Consider the following 26837-nt stretch of genomic DNA (forward strand, 5'->3'; position numbering starts at 1 on the left):
AAAACAATTGATTTCTGAAGAACTTTCCAGAAACATACAACTGCATTATGTAAGGTAGATCTGATGCTCATTTTCACTTACTTTTGCCTTTTAGGTGTGTGTATGTGAGTGAATTGTGAATTTCCCATTCCTAGTTTTTCACGACAGAAATCAAATCTGGTGCTAGCTAACTATGGCAGCCTAGGAATTTAGAAAGTTATCATCACATCTATCTCAGTGTATCTGAGCCCATACATATCAGCTTATGCCCTAGGTTTTTCACTGTCTGAGGCACATTGGTGTGACTTTGGGTAGCATCTCTGTTTTCTGGGAGGGAGATTTTTTCCTTGGTCAGCCTTCGAATGCATTTTTCAGCTTTAGTCAGTGTCTTGAATACTGAAAACCCTATGACTAAAATTTCTGCCAGGAAAACTTGCAGCTAGACTTAACTTGCTTCCAGTATTCAGATATTATTCTCAAGGAGCCAGAGGAAAGTGCAAGGTGGTGGAGTTTTTATACCCAGAGCTGCTGGGTTCTTTTGTGTTCCTTCTGTGTTCTTTGGCTTTGGTAAAGTGTATTGGATGGGGGGAGGAAAGGAATATTTCTCATGTTATAGGGAAGAGAGGCTGCTGCTTCAAGCAAGGTGGTTTGGGCTCCCTAGGTGCACCGGAGGCAGCCTCTGCTTAGTATAAGAGAGCTCTGAAGCCCGTGAGGCATCGGATCAGGAAAGGATGATGTCGCCATATTTAAGGGTGCTTGGTCTAGAGCATGGGCTCTGACACCTGACTGCTGTGAGTCCAATCCTGGCCCTGTAGCCAAGTTATTCAACTTCCCTGCGCTTCAGTTTCCACATCTGTGCAACGTGAAAATACCAGAGGGTTAAAGGAGTTAACACACATTCCATTTTAGAATTAGTTAGCTCGTGTTGCTTTTGTATTGAAATGGGGCCGTGCCCTTTAATTATGCAAGGTGTCCTAAGATCACAGGGAGGCGGCCGGGAAGGTGAGGTTGAAGGCACCTCGTATGACCGCCTGCCATATCATTTTGCTCTCCCTCTTTCTTTCTTCTTTCCATCAATTTCCTCAGTATCACCGGAGTAAAGAATCTGCAATGCAAATCTCACCATCTGATTACCTGGCCTAAAGTTTAAAACTGTTGTTGATGGAATAAAGCCCTGGTTCCCTAATGTGGCATATGAAGGCCCTGACTGTTTTTCCAGTCTCGTCCGCCACTGCTTTCTCTTTACTTCTTTGTGATCCCCCTTCTTTACCTGGCTCACTTCTTCTCCTTCCCGATTCAGTTCAAGGTGTTCTTTCCTTGAGAAAGCCCTTCCCATCCTTTCCTCTACCACCCCCGTTCTCGCTGCATTAAGCACCTTACCCTGGTGGCTTGAAAGTGCCCTTAATACACTCCAACTAGATTGCCTATTACATGATAGTGAAATTGGGTCTCTACGTCCCCCTTTTCCCTCCAGACCGTATATCAAAACTTACCAGCGGTAGAAACCCCATGGTGTTCATCTCAACACTCCCTATTAGTGCCTGGCACGTGGCAGGTGTTCACAACCTTTTGGCCAATGTGATCCGAGCGGTCTCACCGGGCTCTACACCCATATGCATCCATCAGTGACAGGGGTGCTCGTGTGAGTCACAGCTGAAAGTTCAGACAAGCAAGAATATATCACCTTAACAGAGAGGAAGGTGAAAGTATTTAAAATATTTAGGCACATACACTAATGCATACTTTTAAGGCTGAAATAATTTTTTTTTAAATATAATTCAATTTAGTAAATTTCTCCAAACCAGTCTCCAGAAAGTTATGAGATTTACATCAACTAACGCATCTAAACAATTCAGGATATAGTTTCAATTATAATAATAAGTGAATTATCATTCCACGTGAAATGTCCATTTTATTAAGCCTGAAATAGTTTTTTTTTTTTTTTTTTTTTTTTTTTGTTTTTTTTTTTAAGCCTGAAATAGTTTTTTAACAGACACGTTTCAGCTCTGATTTTAGGCAAGCTCTGCCGTAGCCAGCTGGCGATGAAATGATTAATTAAGTCAAGGAAGCGTGGAGCAGAAGCGTGAATTTAAGAGACATTGGGCACACTCAGAAAATAGAGTACAGTGCAAATTAACATCTTGGGAGAGGGTATAAATTGCTTTATAGTGAACCAAAATATGTTTTGAGTTTCAGGAAGTTTGATAGTTATGTGAATTACGGTTTAACAAATTATGCCAAAATTCTCATTTATTCCTTTTTTGGGGGGAGTTAAGTAAATAAAGACAACAAATTAATGTGGCTTCCTGAATTTCGGGATCTAGACAAACGGTACCATTTGGTGAACCCTCTGGTGTGAACCACGTATACAATCAATTCTGGAAACTTAGTTTTCCTTTCCATTTGTATACCATCGGGGAGAAATACTTGGGGAGATTTTCAGCAGCCTCCCATCCTTTAACAGCTGCTAGCAGTTGTTTGAACAGCAGTCTAAGGAAATCTTACTGAGTGAACTCAATGGGGGAGGACCACTTTGCTCTGTATGCCTGCTGGAATCTTTCCTCAGCTGTGCACGTTCAGCTGCAGGGGGACAGGGTTGAGCTTCAAGGAAGAGTGCAGGAGGACCCTTCTCCCTCTGTCCGCCCTTCTCCCCTCCCCTGCCCCTTTCCTTTCCTCCCTTTCTCTCTCTTCCTCCCTTCCCTTCTTTCTTCCTGTCTTTAATGGCCTGCACTGTCATTATTAAATTAAATTTCATGTATTACCACAAGCTGCTGAGGTCTGGGGAAAACAAGAGTTTTTTTTTTAATTGAAGCTTAGTTGGTGTACAATATCATGTTAGTTTCAGGTGTACAACAAAGTGATTCAGTTATCCATACGTATGTACCTGTTTTTTTTTTTTTCAGATTCTTTTCCCTTATAGGTTATTACAAAATATTGATAGGAGGTCCTTGTTGGTTATATATTTTATATATAGCAGTGTGTATATGTTAATCCCAAACTCCTAATTTATTCCTCCCCATACCCCCTTTCCCCTTTGGTCACCATAAGTTTGTTTTCTAAGTCTGCGGGCCTACTTTTGTTTTGTATAAGTTCATTTGTATCATTTTTTCAAGATTCCACGTGTAAGTGATGTCACATGATATTTGTCTTTGTCTAGCTTACTTCACTTAATATGATAATCTCTAGGTGCATCCGTGTTGCTGCAAATGGCATTATTTCATTCTTTTTTATGGCTAAGAGTCCAGTGAATACACACACACACACACACACACACACATCTTCTTTATCCATTCATCTGTCCATGGACACTTAGGTTGCTTCCACGTCTTGGCTACGTATATAGCGCTACAATGAACATTGGGGTGCATGTATCTTTTTGAATTATGGTTTTGTTTGGCTGTATGCCCAGAAGTGGGATTGCAGGATCTTTCGGTAGATCTATTTTTAGCTTTTTAAGGACCCTCTATACTGTTCTCCCTAGTGGCTGCACCAGTTTACCTTCCCACCAGCAGTCTAGGAGGGTTCCTTTTTCTCCACACCCTCTCCAGAGTTTTTAGACTGAGAGCAGAGCAGTTCAACTCCGTGCTTTGCTGGCTCATTTTTATTGTTTTCGTTGACTTTTTGTTTCCCAGAACCTTCAATTGTTCTAACAAAAATGGTCCTTCCCTGGTGAAAAGGTGAACGTTAGGTGCTTGGGTTCAATGCCTCTGGGGTGGTTAGTTGACAGATATTTATTGAACATTTACTATGTTCCAGGCACAGTCTCTGAGCTGATCTGTCGTCAGCAATGGAGACTTCGTGTCTGCTGTCCTGGAGTTTACGGCTCAGGTGAAACAGACAGCTATCAACAATTTGCTATGACATTTAATTTAAAAAATTTGTAAGTGGAGAGAAATGCATATACCCGAGGAATTTAAGTTAGCCACTCTAGGTCTAGTTTAATATGTTTTCCGGGGGTAAATCTTAAATATGTATTGTACATATGAGTAATTTGGGACTAGGCATTTTTGATCAATAACGTCTCATAAGTTACTGCATGTATCATATGTAGATCAGAGATTTTTAGGAAATTTAAATAGATTTAACATGTATTTACACTCTATGTAATATAATTTAACACTTGATTTCACAGAGTACACTTGAGAACACAGTCATCAAGGATTATCTAGCCCCCAGGTCACTAACTTGCCCTGTGCCCTCCCTCAAGTTCTTTGCTGGCCATGTATCACCTATAAAGTGAGGCTCTTAGGCTCTCCAGTTTCCTTTCAGCTCTAAAAATTGTATAACTGCAGTACAGAAGAACTCTGTAACCCCCATGCCCCCCAACAAACTGCCCTTCTCACAGTCTTCCCTGCTTCTTTTAATGGCAGCTCTATCCTATGTAATAGGGCAGAAATCTAGTGTTCCGGACCCTTCTTCTCTTATACCCCATGTCCTGTCCAATTTGTCAGCAAATGCTATTGTGAACCACGCCTCACCACCTCCCCTGCAGTCATCTTGGTCCAAGCCACCATCACCTCTTCCCTGGATTATTACCGTAGCCTCCTAAGAGGTCCTCTTCTGTCCTTGTCCCTGTGTGCTCAGCTGTTTACACGGCATCCAGAGTGCTGTTAAAATAAGCCAGCTCGTGTCAGGGCTTTACTCAAAACCTTGTAATGCCTTTCCACCTCAGTCAAAGTCCTAGTGGTGGCCTCCTGGGCCTTACAAGATCTAGCTCCTCCTTAGCTTGTTGACCTCATTTCCTAGCCCTTCCTTTCCCTCACTTTCCTCCAGTCAAACTGGCCTCCTTGCCACTCATGCTCCTGTCTCATGTCCTTTGCATGGCTTGTTCCCTCTACCTGGAATGCTGTACTCAATACCTCACATGTCCCATCAGTGAGGCTTCCATGGATGGCATCCTGTGGTGAATTGCAGTGCCTCTGTCCCATACGCTCCATCCCCTGATCTTTTTATCTTTATCGTACACATTAGTGTATTCTACATTAGTGGTTCTCAAGGTGTGATTCTAAATCAGCGGTATCGGCATCACCATAAGAGCTTGATAAAAATGCAAGTTCTTGTCCTCTTCCATCCCTAGTTTCTGCTGAGTCAGAAACTCTGGAGGTGGGGTCCAGCAATCCATATTTTAAGAAGCCCTCTCATGATTCTGATGCACACTAAAGTCTGAGAACCACTGCTGTCTGTTGTGCTTCATAATTTTATCCTCCCCACCCCTGTCCCGACTTAAAGTCAGCTCCATGAAGGCAGGGGTTTCTGTTCCTGGTGCTAGAGCTTAGAATGGAAATGGTACTTAGTAAGAGCTGAGGAAATAGTGGTTGAATGAATGAATGAACATGTGACTATGTAGTAAATTTAAATTAAAAGAATACTGAGCGGGGCTTCCCTGGTGGTGCAGTGGTTGAGAGTCCTCCTGCCAATGCAGGGGACAAGGGTTTGTGCCCCGGTCCGAGAAGATCCCACATGCCGCGGAGCGGCTGGGCCCGTGAGCCATGGCCGCTGAGCCTGCGCATCCGGAGCCTGTGCTCCGTAACGAGAGAGGCCACAATGGTGAGAGGCCTGCGTACCGCAAAAAAAAAAAAAGAAAAAAAAAAAGACTACTGAGTTTAATGTATGTTCCTCATATTTTAGTGACTCTCCTCAGTGTTAGGAGTTTTAAATATGAGGTTTTCTTTATCACAGATTTAAAAATCTGCAGATCTTCGAAGATTGCGTTATCCCCGACTAATCCTTCTTGAAACTTTGTGCAAATGATGTGAATTGTTGCTTTAAATACTTGTGGCAACTGGAATTGTGCTATTTTAATCATCTCCCGTAGGGACCATCTCTTTAAAAGTGTACAGATAGGTCATTCTGGTTTATTGGAAGCTTCTGATAGTCGAGCTAGTTGCGTGGAGATTTGTATGAAGAAGACCACCTGGAGGTATATGAATATTGCATTGGAAATTTAGACTCACTAATCTTTGATCTAAGTTGCTTGTGCCAGTCTTTGTGGGTATGGCCAGCCAGGAGCCCCCAGTGACTGCAGAGCACGCCTTTGGCTTCGGAAATGATGATCCCTGTATAATATGCTTACCTAGTGTTCCCCTCGCTCTGCTGTCAGTTCAGCAGAGTCGGTCTTACAGATGAGGGTACTGAAGACTGCTGAGTGATTGTGGCCTTGTTGGAGGTCATTCTGAAGGTCATAAAAGCAGATCACGCCAGACCTCCCCAGACTTCACTTTTTATCCTCGGCTGACTTCCTCGCCATTAGGCTCCCTGCCCCCTCCCCCACCTGCTTCTTCACGCTATGCCTTTTGACAGCTCAGCGGTCCCGGGGTTCAGTTTCTCAGCTGAAAAATAAGGCAGGTTGACAAGATGTTTTCCGAGGATCTATCTTGCATCAGAGTGTTTCAGTGTCCCTTCATTAGCCTCACTCACTAAAGGCATTCTCAGTCCTATGTGAAAGCATTCAAAGCAGAGGGTGATCTTGGGCATGGAGCAGAGAGTAAGCCAAGCATCTGTCCTGTGGCTACTTTCACCAGAGCATCTTTAAAACTATCCCTCCCACTCCCACTGGGGAGCCAGGGAGAATGAGTTTGTGACTTGGGGAGTATCTGTGGCTCTCCTTTGCTCACTGTAATTATCATAGTTGATAGAAAGTTGACCACGAGTGGGCTCGTGGTTGTGTCTGTCTTTAGACTTGAGAAAGCTGGCTCTTGCCTACACCTGCAGCACACCTGGTCTGGGTTTACTGCTCCAGCCTTCCTGGCCCCCCTTTCTTCTGCTGCTGCCCCGCCAGGTGTGGCCTCTGGCTCCATGTCTCCCCGGAAGTTCACCTGCTTTGGGCTTTGGGGGAGGGTTCAGCGACTCTGACATAGATGGGCAGATTATCGGTAGTTTGCCATTGTCTTAAACTAGCGTTCTCCTTCACGCTGGGGCTAATTGGCTGTATTAGTCAGCAGAACTGTGAGCCGAATGTGAATTGACACCAGCCACCACTTATTCTTCTTCTTGTCTCTTTTAAGCCTGTGTTGTCTTGATTGTGAGAATGGTTGAGAAACTGGCAGCCTGCGTAGCCTCCAAATTTTTACCAAGAATACCTCTGTTGAATTTTTAACATAATTTGTGTGTGTCATTGTGGATCGTTGTTGACTCCATGGACGAAGTACAGATAAGTGCTAAGAGCTCTTCCTGTATAAGTAGAAATGTAGCACATCTGAAGGAACCCTGTTGACGGTAATTTCGAGAGTCTGCCCACATGAAATACCAGCCCTGGGAAGGTTTGCTTCTTTGTGGGTTTGTTTTGTGTGTGTGCTTTGAAAGGTGAAACTCTAGCTTTAGGGAATAAAAAGATGTCTTCTAATTTCTTCTTTTGCCATCAGAAAAGGCCGTGAAATTATTATTCTCTGATGTTTCAAACACGGTCAGGACTGCCTCTCCCTCATTAATAGATGGGAAACGTGGACTTGTGCAGAGCAGCTAGAAGTGACTCCCTAGGGCCCAGGCTCTGGAAATACGGCAGATCCTGTTTTCTGATCCTGAACGCCTTGGACACCATGCCACATGTGGGTGGGGCTGCAGTCTGTAGAACCAGCCCAGGCCATTGAGACCACTTGCTTATGAGAAGGAATAAATAGAATTGAAAACCAGGAGTCTGATTCAAGGAAAGAAGTTTGGGTAGAAAGCAAGGGTTTTCAGAAAACTCTCTTTGGTTCTATCTGGTCCCTCTTGGGGTCCCTCCCTCCTGAGCAGGACAGGTGGTGTCCCCCACCCCCCCCCATAGTGAGGCGGTGTGTGAATAATTGATTACTAATAGCAGATAAGGTGCCGACATATTTCTTATTGACTTGCCTAAAAATTGAGTGGATTCAGTGTTATCACTTTAATATTATAATGCTATCACCCTCACACAACTGCATTTCAGAGCTTTCATGAGGGGGAGAGAGAGGTTTAGTGTTACAGATAACCTGTGCTGGGGCTAATGCTTACCCGCAGCCCGGCTCTTCTATGCCCTGGCACCTCCAGTGAGCAGCTCTTACGGACGGACTGTTAATAAGTTTTGTGGTTTTAACTTATGGAAATGTATCATAAAAAGATTTTGTACAAATCTGAGCATTCCCACAGAGGTGTGCCACGTGTGTGAATTTGTCCTGCGTGACACATTAGCATCACTGGGTCAGACAGTTCTGTGTAGGACATGATTTTCGTTTGTAGTGTTGGCCTTGTACTTACTTGTCATAAAATACATGAATGTGCACTCGACTTTCTCCAAGCCACTCTCTTCCTACTGCTGTGGTTCTCTTCACCAAAGAGGTGAAGGAGGGAAGCCGTGGAGCTGGCTGTACTTGGAGGTCTTCCGGTCATACTGAATCGTGCCGTGGTGCCTGCTAGGAAGACGGTGCCCTTGAGCAGCGCTTCTTCAGCTTCACTGCGCATCGAATCAGCTGGGGCTCTTGCTATAGTACAGATTCTGTTCACTAGGTCTGGGGTGGGATCCAAGATTCTGTGTTTCTCAGAGGCTCCCAGGTGATGCTCATGCTTCTGGTCTATGGACCCCACTTTGAGTAGCAAGGACCTAGACGAGAATGTTGAAGATACCTCTCTCTCCTATTTTCCTGGAAGTGTATTATTGTTCCATTTTTGGAACATTTATGTAAGCATAGCCCCAAACAGAACTATTGGCAAACAAGTGAATTAGGCTCTTCTTGTAGTATGTTTTTTTTTCCCCTTGAGACGCCGGTGCATTTATTTGTTTTTATTTGTGCCCCTGGTATTAAAAGCCATGCTTAATACTGGAACTGTTTAAAACTCCAGAATTGCACTGTGTGCCAAATCGTTTTCTTGCTGATTTTTTACCAAGCCCATTTGGGGATTGCATCGACTTTGGCCTCTGATGCAGTGGTTAACTGTTAACAGTTAGGAAGTATGAATAAACATGGCTGGACTGGGGAAAGACAGGGGATTGTAAAAATTAAAAAGCCTTTGGGTACAAATACCAGAGGGCTTGACCGTCAGGGGATGAAGCAATACGGACGTTTAACAATCTCACGTAGCATTGGTCTGGGGTATACTGTTCCAGGGTTGGTGCAGGAGCCCAGGGTATCACAGAGGTCTTGGGCTCTTTACTACTCTCTGTTCTGCACCTCAGTCATGTCAGGCAGCCCATGTCCCCACGGGCTCCTTTGCTCCCGGCATCACATCCTCATGTGACAGTGTCCCTAACAGGCAGGGGGAGTGGGGAGGAAACCACCCTGGTAGGGTGGTTCTTGTGTTAGGCAGAAAATATTCCCACAAGTGTCTGTACCGTATTCCTCTTGGATCCCATGGGTCAGGACTAGGGCAGACCCTCAGACCATTCACCAGACCAGGAATGAGACACCATGATTGCCTTAGATCTGTACAGTTAATCCCCCTGGGGCCCGGCACACCAAATCAGGATGCTGGTAGAGATCGGGGTGTGGATGTTGGGTAGCAGATCACCAGCGTGTGCTGCCAGGGACTTAATATTATTAGGAAACTACTATATGCATTCTGTGCCCCTCATTTTATAGCTTGTGAAACTGTTGCTCAAGGAAGTGAAGTGGATGAGCGGGGAGTGTAAATGGCATCACACGCAGGCCTGTTCGATTCCAAAGTACCTTCTCGGGGTGGAAATGTGGTTCCTTGCTACTCACTGTGTCCTCCCTCGGTGCCTCTCCTCTCCCCTGTAGCTTCAGGGATCATTGATGGGGACACACTGGGAACGGTCAGGACCCCATGGTGTGCCACGTATCCCACACCAAGTGTGTCACTATTTGGCCTCTTACTAGTTATGCCCACACCACTGTTAGGATAGAGAGAAAACTTCACCTATGAGTAAAGTGACATTCCTTCAAGAAGGAAACCAGCCTGGTGAACGTTGGCGGCCACTGTGTAGGTCTCACCACATCCTGCCTTGGCCCGCTGGGCTCTGGGCTCTGCTTCTTGCTCTGGGTTTGCTGAGTTCTGCAGGTACCTGGAGGCGCTGCGTCCTCCTGGAGGACTTGAGGCATCCCCTCTGCCACCTCTGAGTCAGTGCTGCCCTGCGCTCTCTCCTGCCTGGTTTCAGGGGTTCCCAGCAGGCACGAGGCAGTGCTGCCCTTGCCTCCCCACCTTCCCGCCCCTGCAGACTTACTTCTTATTGCCTGGAGGTCTGATGACACCCTGAAGATGGCAAGCCTCCAGGAGAGTGAAAAGTTGTTCCTGTTTAATTTACAAACAGAAATAAAACAAGCAGTAAAACTGGTAGAAAAGGCTGGGTTTAATTATACATTAAAGAAAAGTAAAATTGAGAATCAAGTGATTAGGTCAGTTAAAAAAGCGAAAAGCACTGTGCTCAAGGATGTGATAATGGGGTAAACATTGCAATCAGAAGGAAAGAATACTGGGAGACTGTTGGCTCCTACATACAGGATGCATTATGGCCGGGGATTCTGCCTTGTTATTCTTCAGATGCCATGTGGGGAGAGAGTTTGACCAGAGAGGGCTGTGATCAGAACTGTGCTTTAGGAAGAGTAATCTGCATGGAATAAGTCTGGATTGCAGTTGGAGGAGGCATGCCTCTGATTCTGTAATTGCTAAAGCCTTCACTTATCCTGGTCTGTGTCTTTCCTCTCTCACCAAGAAAATCTGGGGGCAGAAAGGACACCTTGAAATTACCAGCAAACAGAAGATGATACCTTAACATAATTCTTCTATTCGTGTTGTTTAGGTCATGTAATAGTCACTCTATTTCAGTTAATGTCATATTTTCCCATGTTAGCTCTCACTAGAAGGCTGGCATTGTGTTTGAATCAAAGCTGTGCAAAATCAAAGCGACACCCACGCCGGTTGGACACTACTGTGCCTACGGGGGCGCTGCACCACTGACACACGTTTTACTATAAAAACAACATGAAAAGAACGAAATACGTCATTTAAAGCAAAACAACTGTTCATGCAGTTCCTAACAGAATTAAGAAAATATTTGCTTCTGTTTTATACCCATTATCATAGTTTGCATAATTTAAATCATAATGTGCTTCTCTATAGGCTTCTTCATTCACCAACATTGGATGTATAACATTTTAAGGACACCTGTGAGACTCACGAAGGCCGGATGCTGGCAGCCCTGAAAATGTTTCCTGGGTGTTCAGAAGTACATTTCAGTTTTGCCAGTAAAGTCTTGACTCTCTCATGAGAAAAAAACAACAACTGGGAATCAAACCAAATTATGCAGGGATTGTTTTTGATGATATAAATATGACATTTAGGATTAACCAGAGAACCTCAAGCCAGTTTTTCTATGCTGGGTGATCACAACTTGATCTTTACTCAGGGAAGAGCGTAGGAGTTGTGGAATATTAACCCCATTATTCCTTTTTGTGTTTCCGGTACCTAAGAATACACCGAATTTTCCCAAAAAGGAGCCTGGGGCTATGTGGCTAAAACTCCTCTGTGAAGGACTGTGGATTTCATTCAGACCTTCAGTAACTTGCTATATGGTCCTTGGCAAGTTATTTCATCTTGTTTATTCCTTCCTCTTTTTTAATTCCCGTACTCACTAAATTATCACATTTCATTAAGGATTTGTCTCATGCTTTCGTTTTTCAGAGTCTCTGTTCAAATATAGGCCCTGTTGATTTTACTCCTGGGCTATGGCTGTGGTCTTCCTGCTTCTAGTTTTTCTGTTTTCCTGAACATCCCTGCATGATTTCTTGTCCCCAGCTCTCCTCTTGACTAGAGAGAAAGCAACAGTAGTCCAGGGTAGTAACTGGATCAAGTACAGCTTCCTTTACCTGCAACTCAGACTCTGTAGTTGGGCTCCTTGACAGGTTCAGTGCTTCTTCCCTTTTCCAGACCATGGCCTCTGGGGAAGAGAGGCTGCTTCTGGCAGGGAACTACCAGGGGCCCCTGTAGCCACTGTGACTCTCGCTGCCCCAGACCTGCAACCAGCAACTCGGAGGTCTAAAGGATCAGTATCTGTTGCAACCCATTTTGAATATGATTTAGGAAGCTCTGAGCTCTCAAATGTTGGTTCTATTACTCTCTAGCCAAGTATGGAATGGACCTAAGCCATTTTTTTTTTTTCCATGCACAACTCAGGTTCCCTTTCACAGATATTAGTAGATTTTATAGATGTTTGAGGTAGGTTCGGGTCGGCTAACTCACCTACAGCGTCACTCCCAGGTTTTAAGGAAATCAAGATTCAGACCAAATATTGCCCTTCGTTAGCAAGCAAGAACCCTAGAGATTTCTCCCAGTTTATTCCGTAAGCTCAAGGAGATTCCTGCTCTCTGTCCTTCTAGGTGAATGAAAAATTCGCTCGAAGCCGACATGCCAGCATTCCAGATGCAGTTTTCTTGTACACTTGTGCTTGGCATCTAGAATCTAACTAGGCAGAAAACTGGTTAGGGGTTTAGCTTCCTCTTGGGCCTGGCTGGATTCTTTCTTTCTGTTCATGCCAGATGGGGAGTATATCTAAAATATTTTAGCCCCTCTCTGTGTGCTCACTACTTTGACTTTTACCAGTGAAAGCCTGTTTCTAACATGCATCTTGCCTATCAGCAGGTGACTCTTTTCCCCAACAGTAGTCCCTTTTGGGCATTCACCTGGCTCATACTTATCTATACTTAGATACGGATAACAGAAATACTTCTAGCAGCTGCCTCTGGCATCGTGAATCAAGTGCTGCGAGACCCTTCTAGCACTGGGCATTCTGGCTCAGAACACCAGTTGACCACCTGGGTTGCAGTACCACAAATATAATATCACACAGTGTATATTGAAGTATTGTAGGTAAATTTTAGACATCATATAACAACACAGTTGGCAGACTAGTTTTGCAGGTTAAATCAGGCAGGCGGAATTGCTTTATCTTGCTTTTCCACTTTTTTTTTTTTTTAAATGAATTTGTTGCCAGCGACAGCAAAAACGAGAGGTTTTACATCAAGATCTCAATGTTTGGCTTTCTGTGGGAAAATTGGGGCATCTGCAAAAACAGGGCCATTTTCCTCTATGACAGTTTTCTTTTCCAGCCGAACAGCAGAAGCTTGCTTTAGACTTGGGGATGGGCTCCTGGGAAGGACCCTGCACTTCCTAATGTCCCCCTGTGCTGAGACAGATATCAAGTGCCCTTCAACATTGAGATGGAGCTATTGGTTTGCAGGACCCCCTTCCCTCCTTCTTATTCCTGCCTGGGCCCCTGTAAGTATTTGAGTTTCTGAGCCATGCAGCTGTCAGACAGTTTTTCTTCTTGACTCAACACTTGTGCTTTGCTCATGCTGCTTCTCTGTCTGGAAGGTCACTTCCTTTTGGGCGCGTCTGTCCAACACTCAACCTCATCTTCAAGGCCAGGTCCAAGGCCCACTTCGAGATGGAGTCTTTCATGGCTATTACAGTCCTAACTCTTCCACTTCTACATGGACAGCAGAGCATAGCGTTTGATTCCACACGTTCTGTTTCATGCCTTCTCCCTCCTTGATGGTAATATTCTTAAGGTCAGGAAGCATGTTCTTCTCGTATTTTATATCTACCACTGTAAAAACGTTCATGCTTATCCCCTCAGCCCAGTTGTAAGGCAGAGAACAGTAGCTTATTGATCTACCTAACAATTATTATAAAGCATGTTTATCCATGGTAAAAAGAAGTAGAGGGGTGTTATAAATGTGAAAATAATGTAAAAACAGGCATAACCAAGAAGCCTGAAAGGTTAAGTGCCTTGCTGGAGTCACACAGTTGGGGAATAGCTTAGTCTTCGGCCTAACCGCTGAGCATCCTGCCTTGGTTCCTTGTGCGATTTCCTGGCAGATCTGCTACTTGCTAAATCAGGTAGCTGCACCCCAAACGCCTGCAGGTCCTCCACAGGGCTTAGTGTTCACATATCAAAACAAGACAATTCCCAAAGTCACTTAAATCGTATGCCACAAATGAGGGAAAGGTGATGAAGGTACATCAGACTTAACCATACAAGGCACCATACAAACTTAACCATACAGTCAGGATGCCAAAGATGCTTCTGTCACTTTTTTGTTTGTTTTTTTTTGTTTTGCGGTACGCGGTCCTCTCACTGTTGTGGCCTCTCCCGCTGTGGAGCACAGGCTCCGGACGCGCAGGCTCAGCGGCCATGGCTCACGGGCCCAGCCGCTCCGCGGCACGCAGGATCCTCCCAGACCGGGGAACAAACCCGCGTCCCCTGAATCGGCAGGTGGACTCTCAGCTACTGCGCCACCAGGGAAGCCCCCTGTTAGTTATTTTTTAATTTTTATTTATTTATTTATTTTTTGCAGTACGCGGGCCTCACCGTTGTGGCCTCTCCCGTTGCGGAGCACAGGCTCCGGACGCGCAGGCTCAGCGGCCATGGCTCACGGGCCCAGCCGCTCCACGGCATGCGGGATCCTCCCGGACCGGGGCACGAACCCGCGTCCCGTGCATCGGCAGGTGGCCTCTCAACCACTGTGCCACCAGGGAAGCCCGCTTCTGTCATCAATAAGGACCAGCAGAGTGTCCTCTGCTGATGGTCCTCCCCTTAGTGGAGAGAACAATGCACTGGGATGATGCCAAGGTTGGAATTTGGGAGTAGTGTTAGATGAGGTGGGAGAGGAAAGGGGAGTCAGATTTGCATGTTGTTCTGAGGGATTCTGACTTTATCCTGGGGGGAGCAGGGAGCCTTTAAAGACTTTTAAGGAGCCGTCAGGCCTGTGACATAGAAGTGCCTGGCTGCTGCAGGCTGGTCTGGGGAAAGTAGGGAGGTGGTGACCTCGGAGGCTGCCTGCCCCAGGACCCTTGGGCTGGGGAAGGAGAGACCTGGATGGATTCAAAAGATGTGAGAGCCTTTTCGTTACCAGGATGACTGCACTCTTTCTGGTTTGAGATGCAGTTATTCCTTGAGGCTGACTAACTTGATGTGTAGCCTTCGATTCCATGTTGCCAGAGAAATGTTCATGGTTTCTGACCCACACGTATCTGCCTCCAACTCCCCTGGGCTGTCTGGAGGTCCCCTTCAGCAGTCAAGGGCACTTTTCACTGTTTTCTGCTCTGCCACCTCCACTGCTCTTGTCACGTGTAAGCTGTCTCCACAGCATATACCCGTCTTCCTGTTTACACAAGCACCCTACAAAGTTCAGTCCAAAAGTTCTCTTTCACAGTACATATAAATCTTTTTCTATATACACTGGCCATACGTATGAGCAAATTGTACATTTATTCTGTAGTCATAGGGTGAGTAGATGGTAGGATTGGTGTTTTCTGCTTCTGGAATTTTTCTTCTGAGCTTTAAAGATGTTTAACCGTCTGTTTATGAGTTAAAAGTGAGTGTTCTAAGTGGAGTCTGTGAATACAAATGTGAATCAGGGAAATACATTGAAGAGGCATTGTCAATAATGAATTGCAACTATGCATCTCTCTCAGCAGTTTTTGCAGCTTTAAAAGGTCTAATGTAATCAGATGTTTTTGGGTTTTTTTGTTTAATTTTTATTTATTTATTTTTGGCTGCCTTGGGTCTTCATTGCTGTGTGCGGGCTTTGTCTGGTTGCGGCGAGCGGGGGCTACTCTTCTTTGTGGTGCGCAGGCTTCTTACTGTGGTGGCTTCTCTTATTGCGGAGCACGGGCTGTAGGTGCACGGGCTTAGTTGCTCCGCGGCATGTGGGATCTTCCCAGACCAGGGCTCGAACCCGTGTCCCCCTGCATTGGCAGGCGGATTCCCAACCACTGTGCCATTAGGGAAGTCCCATCAGATGGTATTTTTAAGGAATTAAAAACAATTAATGTTAACAATGGATTTTTGTCTAGATTATATCCTTTAGGAAGATATATGTATATTTGGGGTGTAGAATTGCTTCAACTGCATGGAAAAGAATTTATTTTTCCTTAAAACAACTTTTACCCATATCCTTAATTATTTACAGATGATATGTATTTATTTAATATTATCATGTTACACAATTATTTTAATAAAAACAGAATGTTGGATTCACTGTTAAACTTCTTTTCCGAAATACAAATGAGGTTGAAATTTATATTTTCGAAAGCTTTATCATGTTGTCTCTTCCTCTAGCCAAATATAGTAGATACTTACAAATGATTAAGTTGACGTAGCTCTTCTGTAAGAGAATGAATTTTATCTCCTCCTACCTGAAGGAGACTGTTTCAGTGGTTTCTTTTCAGAAAGCTTGATTTTTCTGACTGTAATATAAGAGTTCAAATAGAGTTCAGCACATACATGCAAATTAAATTATATAGCATTTTCAGAATATACTTTTGCTCACTATTAACACGAGAGTAGCAGTTGGAATAAAGACACCCTTTGTCAATTTTTCCTTTGACTTGAAGTTGTAATCCTATTGGGATTTGAGTGAATTTAAACGTAAATAAAATGGAACAGGCAACAGATTTCAACTCGGGGAACTGGTCCCAGTGTTATTGCATAACTTAATAATGTAGATCTAACGCAAATGCTAATATTTGACCTTGGTCTGTACTTGACGCTGTTCTTTGGTAATTGCCATCATCCTGGCAGTCACCGAAGGGGGCCAGCAAAGGAGAGTCATGTGAGAGCAGTTTGAAGGGGTCCACACTGCATAATCTGCTGCAGTGTTTTGAGGTGTTGACATCCCTTTTTTATAACTGTTCACCAGCTTTCTATTGAGGTGCCCTTGAGTTGGCTCTTACTGGTAGGTCTGTACTAGCCCTAAGTAGTTGGTAGTTTAACTTACTAACTAATTTTAACCGTTAGTAAAACTCTAAGCACAGTTGCATGCATTAATAATCACTGGGTATTCCCTCTCTACTTTCACATATACAGACATAATTTTTGCATAAATGCATGCACGTATACAGTATGCTTAATTAATTCATGTCCTCACAAGAAGAACTCCTAATATATAATGGATGTCAAGAAGAGTATTATTTCATTCTACAGACCTTTCCGTCTATATCTATGAAAATTATCCAGAAAGCAAACGTTGAAAAAAAACCCAGTGTTTACGACTGGGCTTATCCTTTGTGTTGATTGCTACGTGTGGGCAAAACTGGGCATGTTGGCTTTATGTACCTGGGTTTGTGGATTTGCCATTATGATTTTGGCTAAAGTGTTACAGAGCACTGTTCAAGGAAGGGCATGGGAATGTGGAAGTTGTATGTTATTCATGCTTTATTTCAAGGAAGAAATCCACTCCCCAAACATTGATGATGTGGGATTAAAGAGGCTAGAAAATAATCATGCTAGTTTTACTACCTTTGGTGCTATTCTTATAAATGATTTTCTAAAATGAATCTTAGCTAAAAGCTAAGATCCTTTAATTTAGGGCTTTGGAAAGCCCTAAATGTACGTATGTATATCTTTATTGTAGTCTTTTATGGTTAGTTATGACTTGTGTTACCTTTTTGGTAGAAAATATGAAAATGATATGCTGAGCTTTTGGACTGGTGAGCTTGCTGACCCATCATAACCTGTGATGAAGGCGTTCTCTGAAGTGTAGGGCAGGGGTACGCAACCCCCAGGCCACGGACCGCTACCTGCCCAACGGCCTGTTAGGAACCCGGCCGCACAGCAGGAGGTGAGGGGCGGGTAGGCAAGTGAGCGAAGCTTCATCTGCCGCTCAAAATCGTCTTCCTCGAAACCGGTCCCTGGTGCCAAAAAGGTTGGGGAACGCTGGTGTAGGGGATGGCGGGTGGCAGGACTGCCCTGATGTATGGCTGAGAGAGCTCCACAGTGTTTGGAGCAAATCATCACCATTGCGAGGCCCATCAGGAAAAGAGATGTTCTTAAAGGCAGAATTTGTAAGCCATAATCTAAAATACCTAAAATAAGGGTGATTTTTTTTTTTTTCCTTTCAGATTTTGGGGTAAGTGCTTTCTTAGCAACAGGGGGTGATGTTACCCGGAATAAAGTAAGAAAAACATTCGTTGGCACCCCGTGTTGGATGGCCCCTGAAGTCATGGAACAGGTGAAATAAATTAATAAATAAAATAAAAGTGATGTTTTGATTGACATAGTACAGTTGTACAATACATGTCATTAGTACACTAACATTTTGTTCAAATCAATCATTTTACTAGAATGCGTCATGCAAGATTTAATTCCCGATTGCTGGGCCTTAGCAAAGTAATCTCAAGGTTGTGCACACACGGCCGTGGACTTCTGACATAATATGGACCCCGTCATGTATAACATGCCGGCTGTATAATTGTGTTTTTTTTCCCTGCTTCCCTTCTTAGGTGAGAGGCTATGACTTCAAGGCTGACATGTGGAGTTTTGGAATAACTGCCATTGAACTCGCCACAGGAGCAGCGCCTTATCACAAATATCCTCCTATGAAAGTAATTGCTATTGGAAATACTATGTCGGGTTTGAAATATGATTTAACAGAATCCATTCTCTTAAACATAGTCATTTCTCTCTTAGACCCAAGGGGAATTAATGGAGGGATGCAGCCAAGTTAAATGTTAGCTGATGCTCTCAGCGGACAGAATGGGACAAAAGTAGCACAGTTCCCGGCTTTGAAGCTTGCTTTGCGTTCTTAGCACAGAAGAATGTGATCAGATTGGTCGATGGAGGTTGATAGATGAGACAAATGCTGGTCATTACTCTCTCTATCACCGAATACCCCCAGCTCCCCAAGAAAAATCTAAAAGTAGATTATAGTGATATCATCTTTACAGATGGATTTCCCAAATTTTCAGGCCTTTTTTTCCCCATGGTCTGTAACATTTCACTCCTGTTCTCATAGTGTCATGTTGGTGACTCATCTGAAATAAGGGAGCCCAGTGTTTTTAGGAACTAACATACATTTGGATACCATTTTTAGATTTTTGTTATTTTTTTGGAAGTTACTCTTTATTGTTATTGTTTTTTAAAATATTTATTTATTTATTTGGCTGCATGGGATCTTAGTTGCGGCCTGCGGGCTCTTCGCTTCGTTGCGGTGTGTGCGCAGGCTTCTCTCTAGTTGCAGCACACAGGCTCTCTAGTTGTGGTGCTTAGTTGCCCCTCAGCATGTGGGATCTTAGTTCCCTGACCATGGATGGAACTGGCATCCCCTGCATTGCAAGATGGATTCTTAACCACTGGACCACCAGGGAAGTCCCTATTTTTGTTATTCTTTTAACTAGCCTACATCATTATTTCTCTTAGTTTTGAGGTGGTGGGATCAGGGCTAATTTACCCAAATGGATTTTGTTTTGTGGCTGAACTAGTTGAATGGAAATTATGAAGGTATTTTACAGAGAATATGGTCCATGTTTGTTTCAACTTTTTCCTAGGATTTTATTGGAAAAGTTTTAAGAGGATTTAGAAAAAAAAAGACCTGAGGATAAAAAAAAGTTAAATGATTTTACTGATTAAAAAGTTAATACGTTCTTATTGTAGAAAATTTGGAAGTCCAAATAAGAATAAAGGTGAAAACAGTCATCCATAATCTATCTCATCAACCACAGACAATCCCTATTAAAGTTTTAGTGTAGGTCATTACACTGTTTTTCTCTCTATATTTATATACATATTTTTTAAATAGTTAAGATTTGGGGGTTGTGTGTACACACCTGATTTTGTCAGCAGAAAATTTTAAATTGAGGTGTAAACAACTGAAGTGACCTTTTGGGGAAAAAGCACTGAAACAGCGCTGAGGACTTTTCTTTCATCTGGTTTTTCTCTATTATTTTTTCTTATTTCTTGTTTGCTTTCTTTCCCTACTTTTTAGTGTTTTCCACTTGAATCCAGTCACATTGCTAATTCTAGCCTAAAGTCCTGCAGGACTTTTCTTAAAATCTCACAGATCTCCCACTTTTCTTCGGTTTGCTATTATCCTCCACAAACAATATACTGTCACTTTAATCCTTCATCTGTTCACGCATCTGAAAGTGTTTGAACAGTGTCTTGGCGTGTAGAGCATTTGCATAAATTAAGGCTGATGTATGCATTAATGAGTTTTTTTTCATTTTATAGGTCAATAGTTTGCTACAAATTCTACACTTTTTTAAAAAAAACAAATAATTTTGACGTTAGTGTGAAAGAATGGAATTTTTTACCTTTTCGATGTGAAACCTGTGTTTTGATTTTGTTTTGTCCCTTTCCAAAAGCAGCATGGACTTTTGTTCTGGTTATGGTTTTTAGTAACTCACTTGTGTCCCAGCTATCTTTCAGTGTCTTACTGTCTCAGTTTTGCCAAGCCTTTGAGCAATTTTCTGTATGTTTTTTCATTTAAAAAAGAAAAAGGGAGACCATGTGTTACCTCTTGGGATGTTGTGGATTTATTTTTAGGGCTGGTAATGTATTACAGAAGCCTTGAGTACAGGCGGTCCCTTCCTTAGGAATAACCTGTATACGTGAACATTCCCTGCTGCTCTGGACCTCTCTTTCTCTACCCTCCACTGCCCCCTTTCCCAGCCAGAGCACAGCCTGCACTAAGCTGGTGCTGGAGCTATGTGCTCCTGCAGGCCTTGTGAGAGCTAGTTCCCAGGAAGCCCTTGTCCTGGCTGCTTTGGGAGAGCACTCTTAACACATAGAGCAGATTTTGTAAGTTCTGTCAATGGAATAACAAAAAGGTTAAAGGGCACGTGAACAGGTTTGCAAAGGGAACTGAATACTTTGCACACTTTCTAGAAGATGAAAATCATGAGGAAGCACGTTTGTACCTAATCAAGGAGGGTCTTTGAGGCTTTGCTGGAAAATGAAAAACTCAGTTGTAGCAACTGCTGTCCTGAGATCCTGTCTTCCTGTTTGTTTCTGCTGCAGGTGTTGATGTTGACTTTGCAAAATGATCCACCCACTTTAGAAACAGGAGTAGAGGATAAGGAGATGATGAAAAAGTACGGCAAGTCCTTTAGAAAATTACTTTCACTGTGTCTTCAGAAAGATCCCTCCAAAAGGTATGTCAAACTGGGTGGATGAGTGAGTGATCATGACTGGGTGGGGTCATGACAAAGCTTGGTTTGTGGATGGGGAAGGGCTGTGTGAGGAGTCCTGAAGTTTAGTTCTATCCAGTTCAAGGGAAATCCAGCTCTGGTCCCCAGATTTCCAACCTGTTAGTGGAAGCTTGGGTCCAAAAGGGAGAGAAGTGAGTGAGGACGAGGGAGAGGCAGAGGCAAATTTTCCGTGTTAATAAGATTGGTGGTGCTTGTTAGGTGTGGGCTCTGTCATCAAAGGAAGTGAAGTAAAACGAGTCAAAAGCAATTGGCAGTGGTGAATTCAGAAGCTGAGCCAATATTCTGCACTGTGTAGGTTGCGCTGACCTCTCAGGATTTGAATATCCTGCCAGCTCCAGTCTAAACCAGGCAGAGCTGTTGCATTTTGCATGAGCTTCCTTTGAGTTGCAGAACAAGTTGTTTGTGCTGTTTAAAAGATTATCAGTAAAGAAGATTAACATTTTTACATTCGAAAGATTAATCGTATAAATAGAAGCAAATGGTTTTAAATTAACTTCAGTATTTCCTCTTTATTCGTGGGTTATTGCCCTGCACTGAGGTATGTCTGTTTTTTTCTGAGTTTTGTTTCTTCTTCTTCATTTCTGTGAGTTTGAAGTATCCTGGGTGGTGATAGTAGAGCCCAGTGTCCTTTGTCACTTGAAGGAGAATGTTAAGGACGTGAACTGAGCGTACACCTTGGCTGGGGAGGGGCCCTTTGTAGTGCCTGTCTGTGTGCTGCATTGTCCTAATGTGAGGTGAACTTGGATTACGGAGAGGCTGCTGAGAAGTTACTGGCTACCCTGATCCACCCAGGACTCCAACTTGATACTTAACGTTCTAAAACATAAAAGCTGGCTTCTCTTTTGGAACTTTCTTTTTCAGGGAAGGACCCTGCTTTTCGAAGGATTCCTTTATCCTTAAGTTCTTGATGAAACTTAAGCCTTTTGCCTTCGCACAGTGATCTACTGTTTGAGCAGGCTACCCTTCTCTAGAATAAACATAGTTTCCATTATTACACCTGTTCTCTGTAGCAGCTCTGTTCATTCCTTTACATTTTACTGAATTTGCCTTGAATCTTTTCTATATCAGTTAGTTACCTCTCTCATGGAGCCAGTTTAAAGACTCTTTGCTGTTAAGCATTTTGAAATTATTTATTGTAAAAGGGGTGCAACACTTGCTTGTATTTGGTGTCATCTCCAAGCGTAAGTTTTTAGCATCACCGAGGAGACAGACTTTGATCCTCTAAAGCCCAGTGAGAGAAGAACCTGTTTTCCCGTTTAGAAGGACTGGGTTGTGACTGATGGTCTTTGTGATTCTCAAAATAGTTGAGATTCCACCTAGTGGTGATGTGTAATGCCGCACGATTCCAGCTCTTTCAAAAAAGGATTCTGTAGGTAGAACTGTTAGTGTACTAACTGATAAATATATTTCTTTAGGAGACTTATAATTTGGTCAAAATAAATTAGATTAGACCGTCATACATTATATTTAACAAGCCATCCTTACTTCTCAATAATCTTGAAAGTCTTTCCAGTTTTTATTTGTTATATGAGCTCAAATATCAGGTTCCCACCACCCCACCAAACAACAACAATAATAACAGCAAAAGTTTTAGAAGAGAGCCATACAGAATTTATTCGAATTCTCACAACATCTTTCCCTCAGAGTATTCTCTTGGTAACATTATTGATTTACAGAGTATTAATAGGTTAAGAACTTCTGTTAGATACTTTCTGTATAATGTAATCTGTTCTCACTATCGTGCAGTTGTCCTCTATAACAAACAGAGAGTGTCACTGGTGCACAAACTTCCCAGGTGATTTTTTCTTGTAATGAAAAGACACGACGTGGGAAGTTTGGGGAAAAAAGATTCAGGAAATGTGAGAATGGAAAAAAGCAGTATTATAATTGTTGAATTATTTATTATACAGGATGCAATTAAAAAATATGTATTCATGACTGAATTAATAAGTAAACATCTAATTGCTGCTCAGGTCTGAAAGAAACCTGTGAGTATTTCTTATCTTCTCTGCCTTTGTTTATATTGTCCAAAGATTTTTTCCTCTTCTCCTGTCCCCCTTCTACCTGTCTTTCAATACTTAGTTCAAAGGCCCCAGGTTCTCAAAGGTACATACATCTGGGTGCGATTCCTAGCCCTACATCATCTGCATGACTTAGTTTCCTTGTCTGTAAAATGGGCCTAATAACACCACGTCATAGGGTTGCTATGACGATGGAGATGATGCCCTTAAAGCAGAGAACAGTGCCGGAGCATTCCTAAGTATTCAGGAAATTGGGGTTGCCATTCATTATTTGCCTTTTCTTCCTGACCAAGTAGAGTTGTTGCAACCTTGAGTTTCCTGCAGTATGTTGATGATATGTCTCTTGTAGCACTTATCACACTGTGTACATTTATTGACTTACATATTCAATTTCCTCATGAGTTTCTGAGTTTTTTAGAAGGAGAATCTGTGCCTCTCATCTTTCTGTCTCTCTTTTTGTCCACAGTGACTGGTCTGTATTACGTACTCAGTGGTATTTCTTGAACACCTGCAAACAATTGGGAGCTTGCAATTTGGGGATGATTTGGACTCATTGAAACGAGTTTCGGAACCAGACCAGATTGGAGTGGGTTGAGGAGTGAAGGCAAGAGTTTCGATCATTGTATTTATTTCTGTTGCCAGCATATAGATCCTCTGCTTGTAATCTAAAAGCAGTTGACTAGTACTGAAATCCTGGTCTTGCTGAGTACCTTTTTAGCAATGAATGAAAACATATATCACAGGGGAACAGTGACCAGGACAGAATCATTCCTATGCTGGAGCCCTCAAGCTAGCTGAGAAGGAACTGTGCTTTCTGTCAACCTTGAGAGCTCGTGGAACTTTCCTATTGCCTGAGAGCTGGGTGTCAGAGCTGTTTGCCTCATCCAGGTCTGTGCCCTGCATTTGCATAGGTAAAGATTTGCTTATATTTGCACAGCAGAACATTTTGCTATTCTTAAAAAAAAAGAGCCTTAATCTTGGAGGTTATATACTTCATATGGATGACAACTATAAAAGTAACTATCATTTTTTTTGGAGCAACAGAGGGTTGGTTGTTGCATAGATAAATCCACTGGAAACAAATAAAACTTGGAATATTTCTTCTGAGGGAAGGGGTGGGGTGAGAAACGCAGCTCTGCCAGAGGTCAATGTATTGTTCTAGAAATTTGCATTTTAATTCCTATTTAAACTGTATCACATTCATCCTGAATCCTTTGAAAATTATTTTAAGTCTCAGTGGACTTTGGTTCATCCATATGTATTGGAATCCTTTAAGGGATTTTCTTCTGAGAATGTTGGTACTTGCAGACTTCCGCATTGTTTTTAAGGATTTAAAATTGAATCATTATTCAAAGTCTGGGCCATCATTTTGGTTGCTGGTATATAGCATTTTAGCATTTCTTGTAAAATGGTGTTTGTGTTTACATTATATTGTATTGCTTGATAATTGGTAGTGGACATGTAAGACAGAATGGTGCTTGCAGAATTCTTTCGTCTGTAGTACTCGGCTAAGAGACAGGCAGCACTGATGGTTCCACATTAACCCTACACTAGTAGTTTCTATAGCATAAGACTAAAACAGACAAAACATGCAAAAACCCTAAAATCAGATGGGCAGCACACATCTTGGCTTCTCTCATACCTTCTAATCACTTTCTTCCCTTCCTCATTTTCCTCATTCTTTCCACTTCCACTTTTCCATGCTTTTTATGGAGATAGTTTGGCACATGTAGGATTCAACTCCAAAATTCAACACCTGCTATTTAGTTCTCTGTATAGAGTAGAAATTACCTATTATTTAACATAAATATTAAGCCTGTTAAAAAAAGGAGCGTGGCTTCTTAAACCACTTCTCCTTTCTCATGTCATTGTGTTTCTGTATCTGTTGATGAAGGCTGAGGGTGGAGTCCAAAGGAAAGAGTTTTCTCTGCAGCATGCTTTTCCCCTTTACAGTTTTGGTTACTATAGAAATGACCTTGCTGGGGAAGGGAAAGTATTCCCAGCCCTTTGTCTCCAGGTATGCCTGGCATTTCCCAGCCTTGTCTGTACATGGGTCCTACACTTGACCCTGGGTTGAGGAGGGAGGAGGTGGGGTGCGGAGGAGAGAGGGGGTTGTCTGTGGCCCCCCTCCTCAGTGCCTCCTGTGTACAGACGCATCCCTCGCCTTTTCTTTTTTGTTAGCCTGAGTCTTGTTTTCATTACATCATTCTCCTGCTCTCTACCATATTGAGTAGATGCTTAGAGTGCTGACTAACTCTGGCTCCAGAAGCTGTGGTTTGGGGCTCCAATGTCTAGTGGCATCATTTTTACCCCATATTTGATGATAGCATGAAACTGAGCTGTAGCAGTTTTGTGCTCTGTGTTAGGCTTTGGGGATATAACAAATGAATACTGTGTGGTCCCTTTCTTGGAAAGGCTTATAACCTAGTGGGGTGGAGGCAGGGAGATACAGAAACAGATTATTGCAAAGTGTGGTGGATTGGTGTGTGAGCACCAAGGTGGGAGCAATGAATTCCGCTACTTGTAGGACCTGGGAGAAACACCTCTGAAGACGGATGGCATTTAAATGGGTTCTTGACTGACGAGCAAAGATATGCCAGTTGGTCACAAAACATTCTAAAGCAAGAAGAGCAGTGTGTGCTTTGTCATGAAAGAGCAAGAGATGGCGGAGACCATCACCGTAGCTGGAGGATAGAGTTCATGTGGGGCGTGATGGGAAATGGGGCTGGAGGAGTCGGGGTCTCAGGCCACTGGAATCCATTAGGAGGGATAAGAAATTGTTTTCGTTTAGAAGCCAGCTAGGGAGCAGTGTGGGTGATTGGTTGGAATGAGAAGAGAGAAGTGGCAGACAGACTCACCGGGAGGCTGTTTCATAACGCTGTTGACCAGAGGGGATGAGGGTTTCTACCAAAAGAGTGGCCTTGAGTTCCTTCACCATCTTGATTTTCTTCGGTTTCTTTTCTTTTCACTCTAAAAAGTTAAATCTAAGTTATTTTGTATGCCTCTTGGTTTTTAAAATTTGGTTTCATGTGGTAAGGTACCAAACATGGTCAGTCCCTTGTGTAATGGTTCCTCTTATATGTCTTCTCAGTAGCCCTCTCCTTTCCCCAAACACAATTCATGTGTTTGAATGTTCTGACCTTCCTCTTCCAGTCTGACAGCACACTCTAACTCTTATCTGCCAGATTGTGAGTTGCTGAGCGTAGTATTTATGTCTGTCATAGTCATTAGAGTGGGCCTAGCACCTAACATGATGCCTGACAAACAGCAGATGCTCAGTATATATTTACTGAGAGCATGAAATGATGAGTTTGGAGTAGCTGGAAGCCCAAAAGTTTGCCAATCATCACTAAGAGTAGTCTACATTAAAGAGGCAACCAGAGTTAAATCACTTCAGTTATCCTTTTTAGTTCTAGTGCGTGGTAAACAAGGTCCAAAAACAAGGTCCAAGGTACAAATTCATGAATTTGAACGAGCTTACCAAGGGATACGGAACACAAAATGTAAAGCGTGGCCCACCTGTTGTTTAGACCTTTGTTTACTCCAAGCGATTAGCAATTAGGGGCTCTTGGTTGCAGGGCTATGGCGATTTGGGGTTCTTTGTTAGGTACCCCTAACCAGTGTTCCACTTGAAATTGAGGAAAAGAGCATTAACAATTGAAAGAGAAAATTTCTTTGCACAGAAATACGGTTTATGGCTCCTGCAGACTTACACAGTTTGTATACCGTTGCACTTAATGATGCTTCCTAATTCTTTTATACGCGTGGGTTTTGTCCCTGGAAACGTTTTAGTGGAGCTTCCTGGTTCAGAGCACTGGTTTCCAATCTCTTCAAGTGCGAGGACTCCCTTTAAACTTGGATCCGCTTAACACAATAGTCATGATCCCTTTGGCAGTCACTGCCTGAGAGGAGACCTAATGATATTCAGTCATGCTTCCC

At 43.0% G+C, this 26837-nt stretch overlaps 1 protein-coding gene across 5 annotated transcripts in view; it reads left to right on the plus strand.

Annotated features, from left to right (window-relative positions):
• STK39 (serine/threonine kinase 39) overlaps nucleotides 1-26837 on the plus strand; it is a 476424-nt gene that overhangs the window by 257999 nt on the left and 191588 nt on the right. For all 5 annotated transcript variants that reach the window (XM_027129207.1, XM_027129213.1, XM_027129185.1 and 2 more), the window contains 3 exons: nucleotides 17791-17900; nucleotides 18172-18273; nucleotides 20687-20820. In XM_027129207.1, the coding sequence (XP_026985008.1) occupies nucleotides 17791-17900; nucleotides 18172-18273; nucleotides 20687-20820 (346 nt within the window). The remainder of the gene's footprint in view (nucleotides 1-17790; nucleotides 17901-18171; nucleotides 18274-20686; nucleotides 20821-26837) is intronic.

Source organism: Aethalodelphis obliquidens, unplaced genomic scaffold (genome assembly GCF_003676395.1).
Source record: "Aethalodelphis obliquidens isolate GAN/ISIS:26980383/991018 unplaced genomic scaffold, ASM367639v1 scaffold2, whole genome shotgun sequence".
Lineage (NCBI taxonomy): Eukaryota > Metazoa > Chordata > Mammalia > Artiodactyla > Delphinidae > Aethalodelphis > Aethalodelphis obliquidens.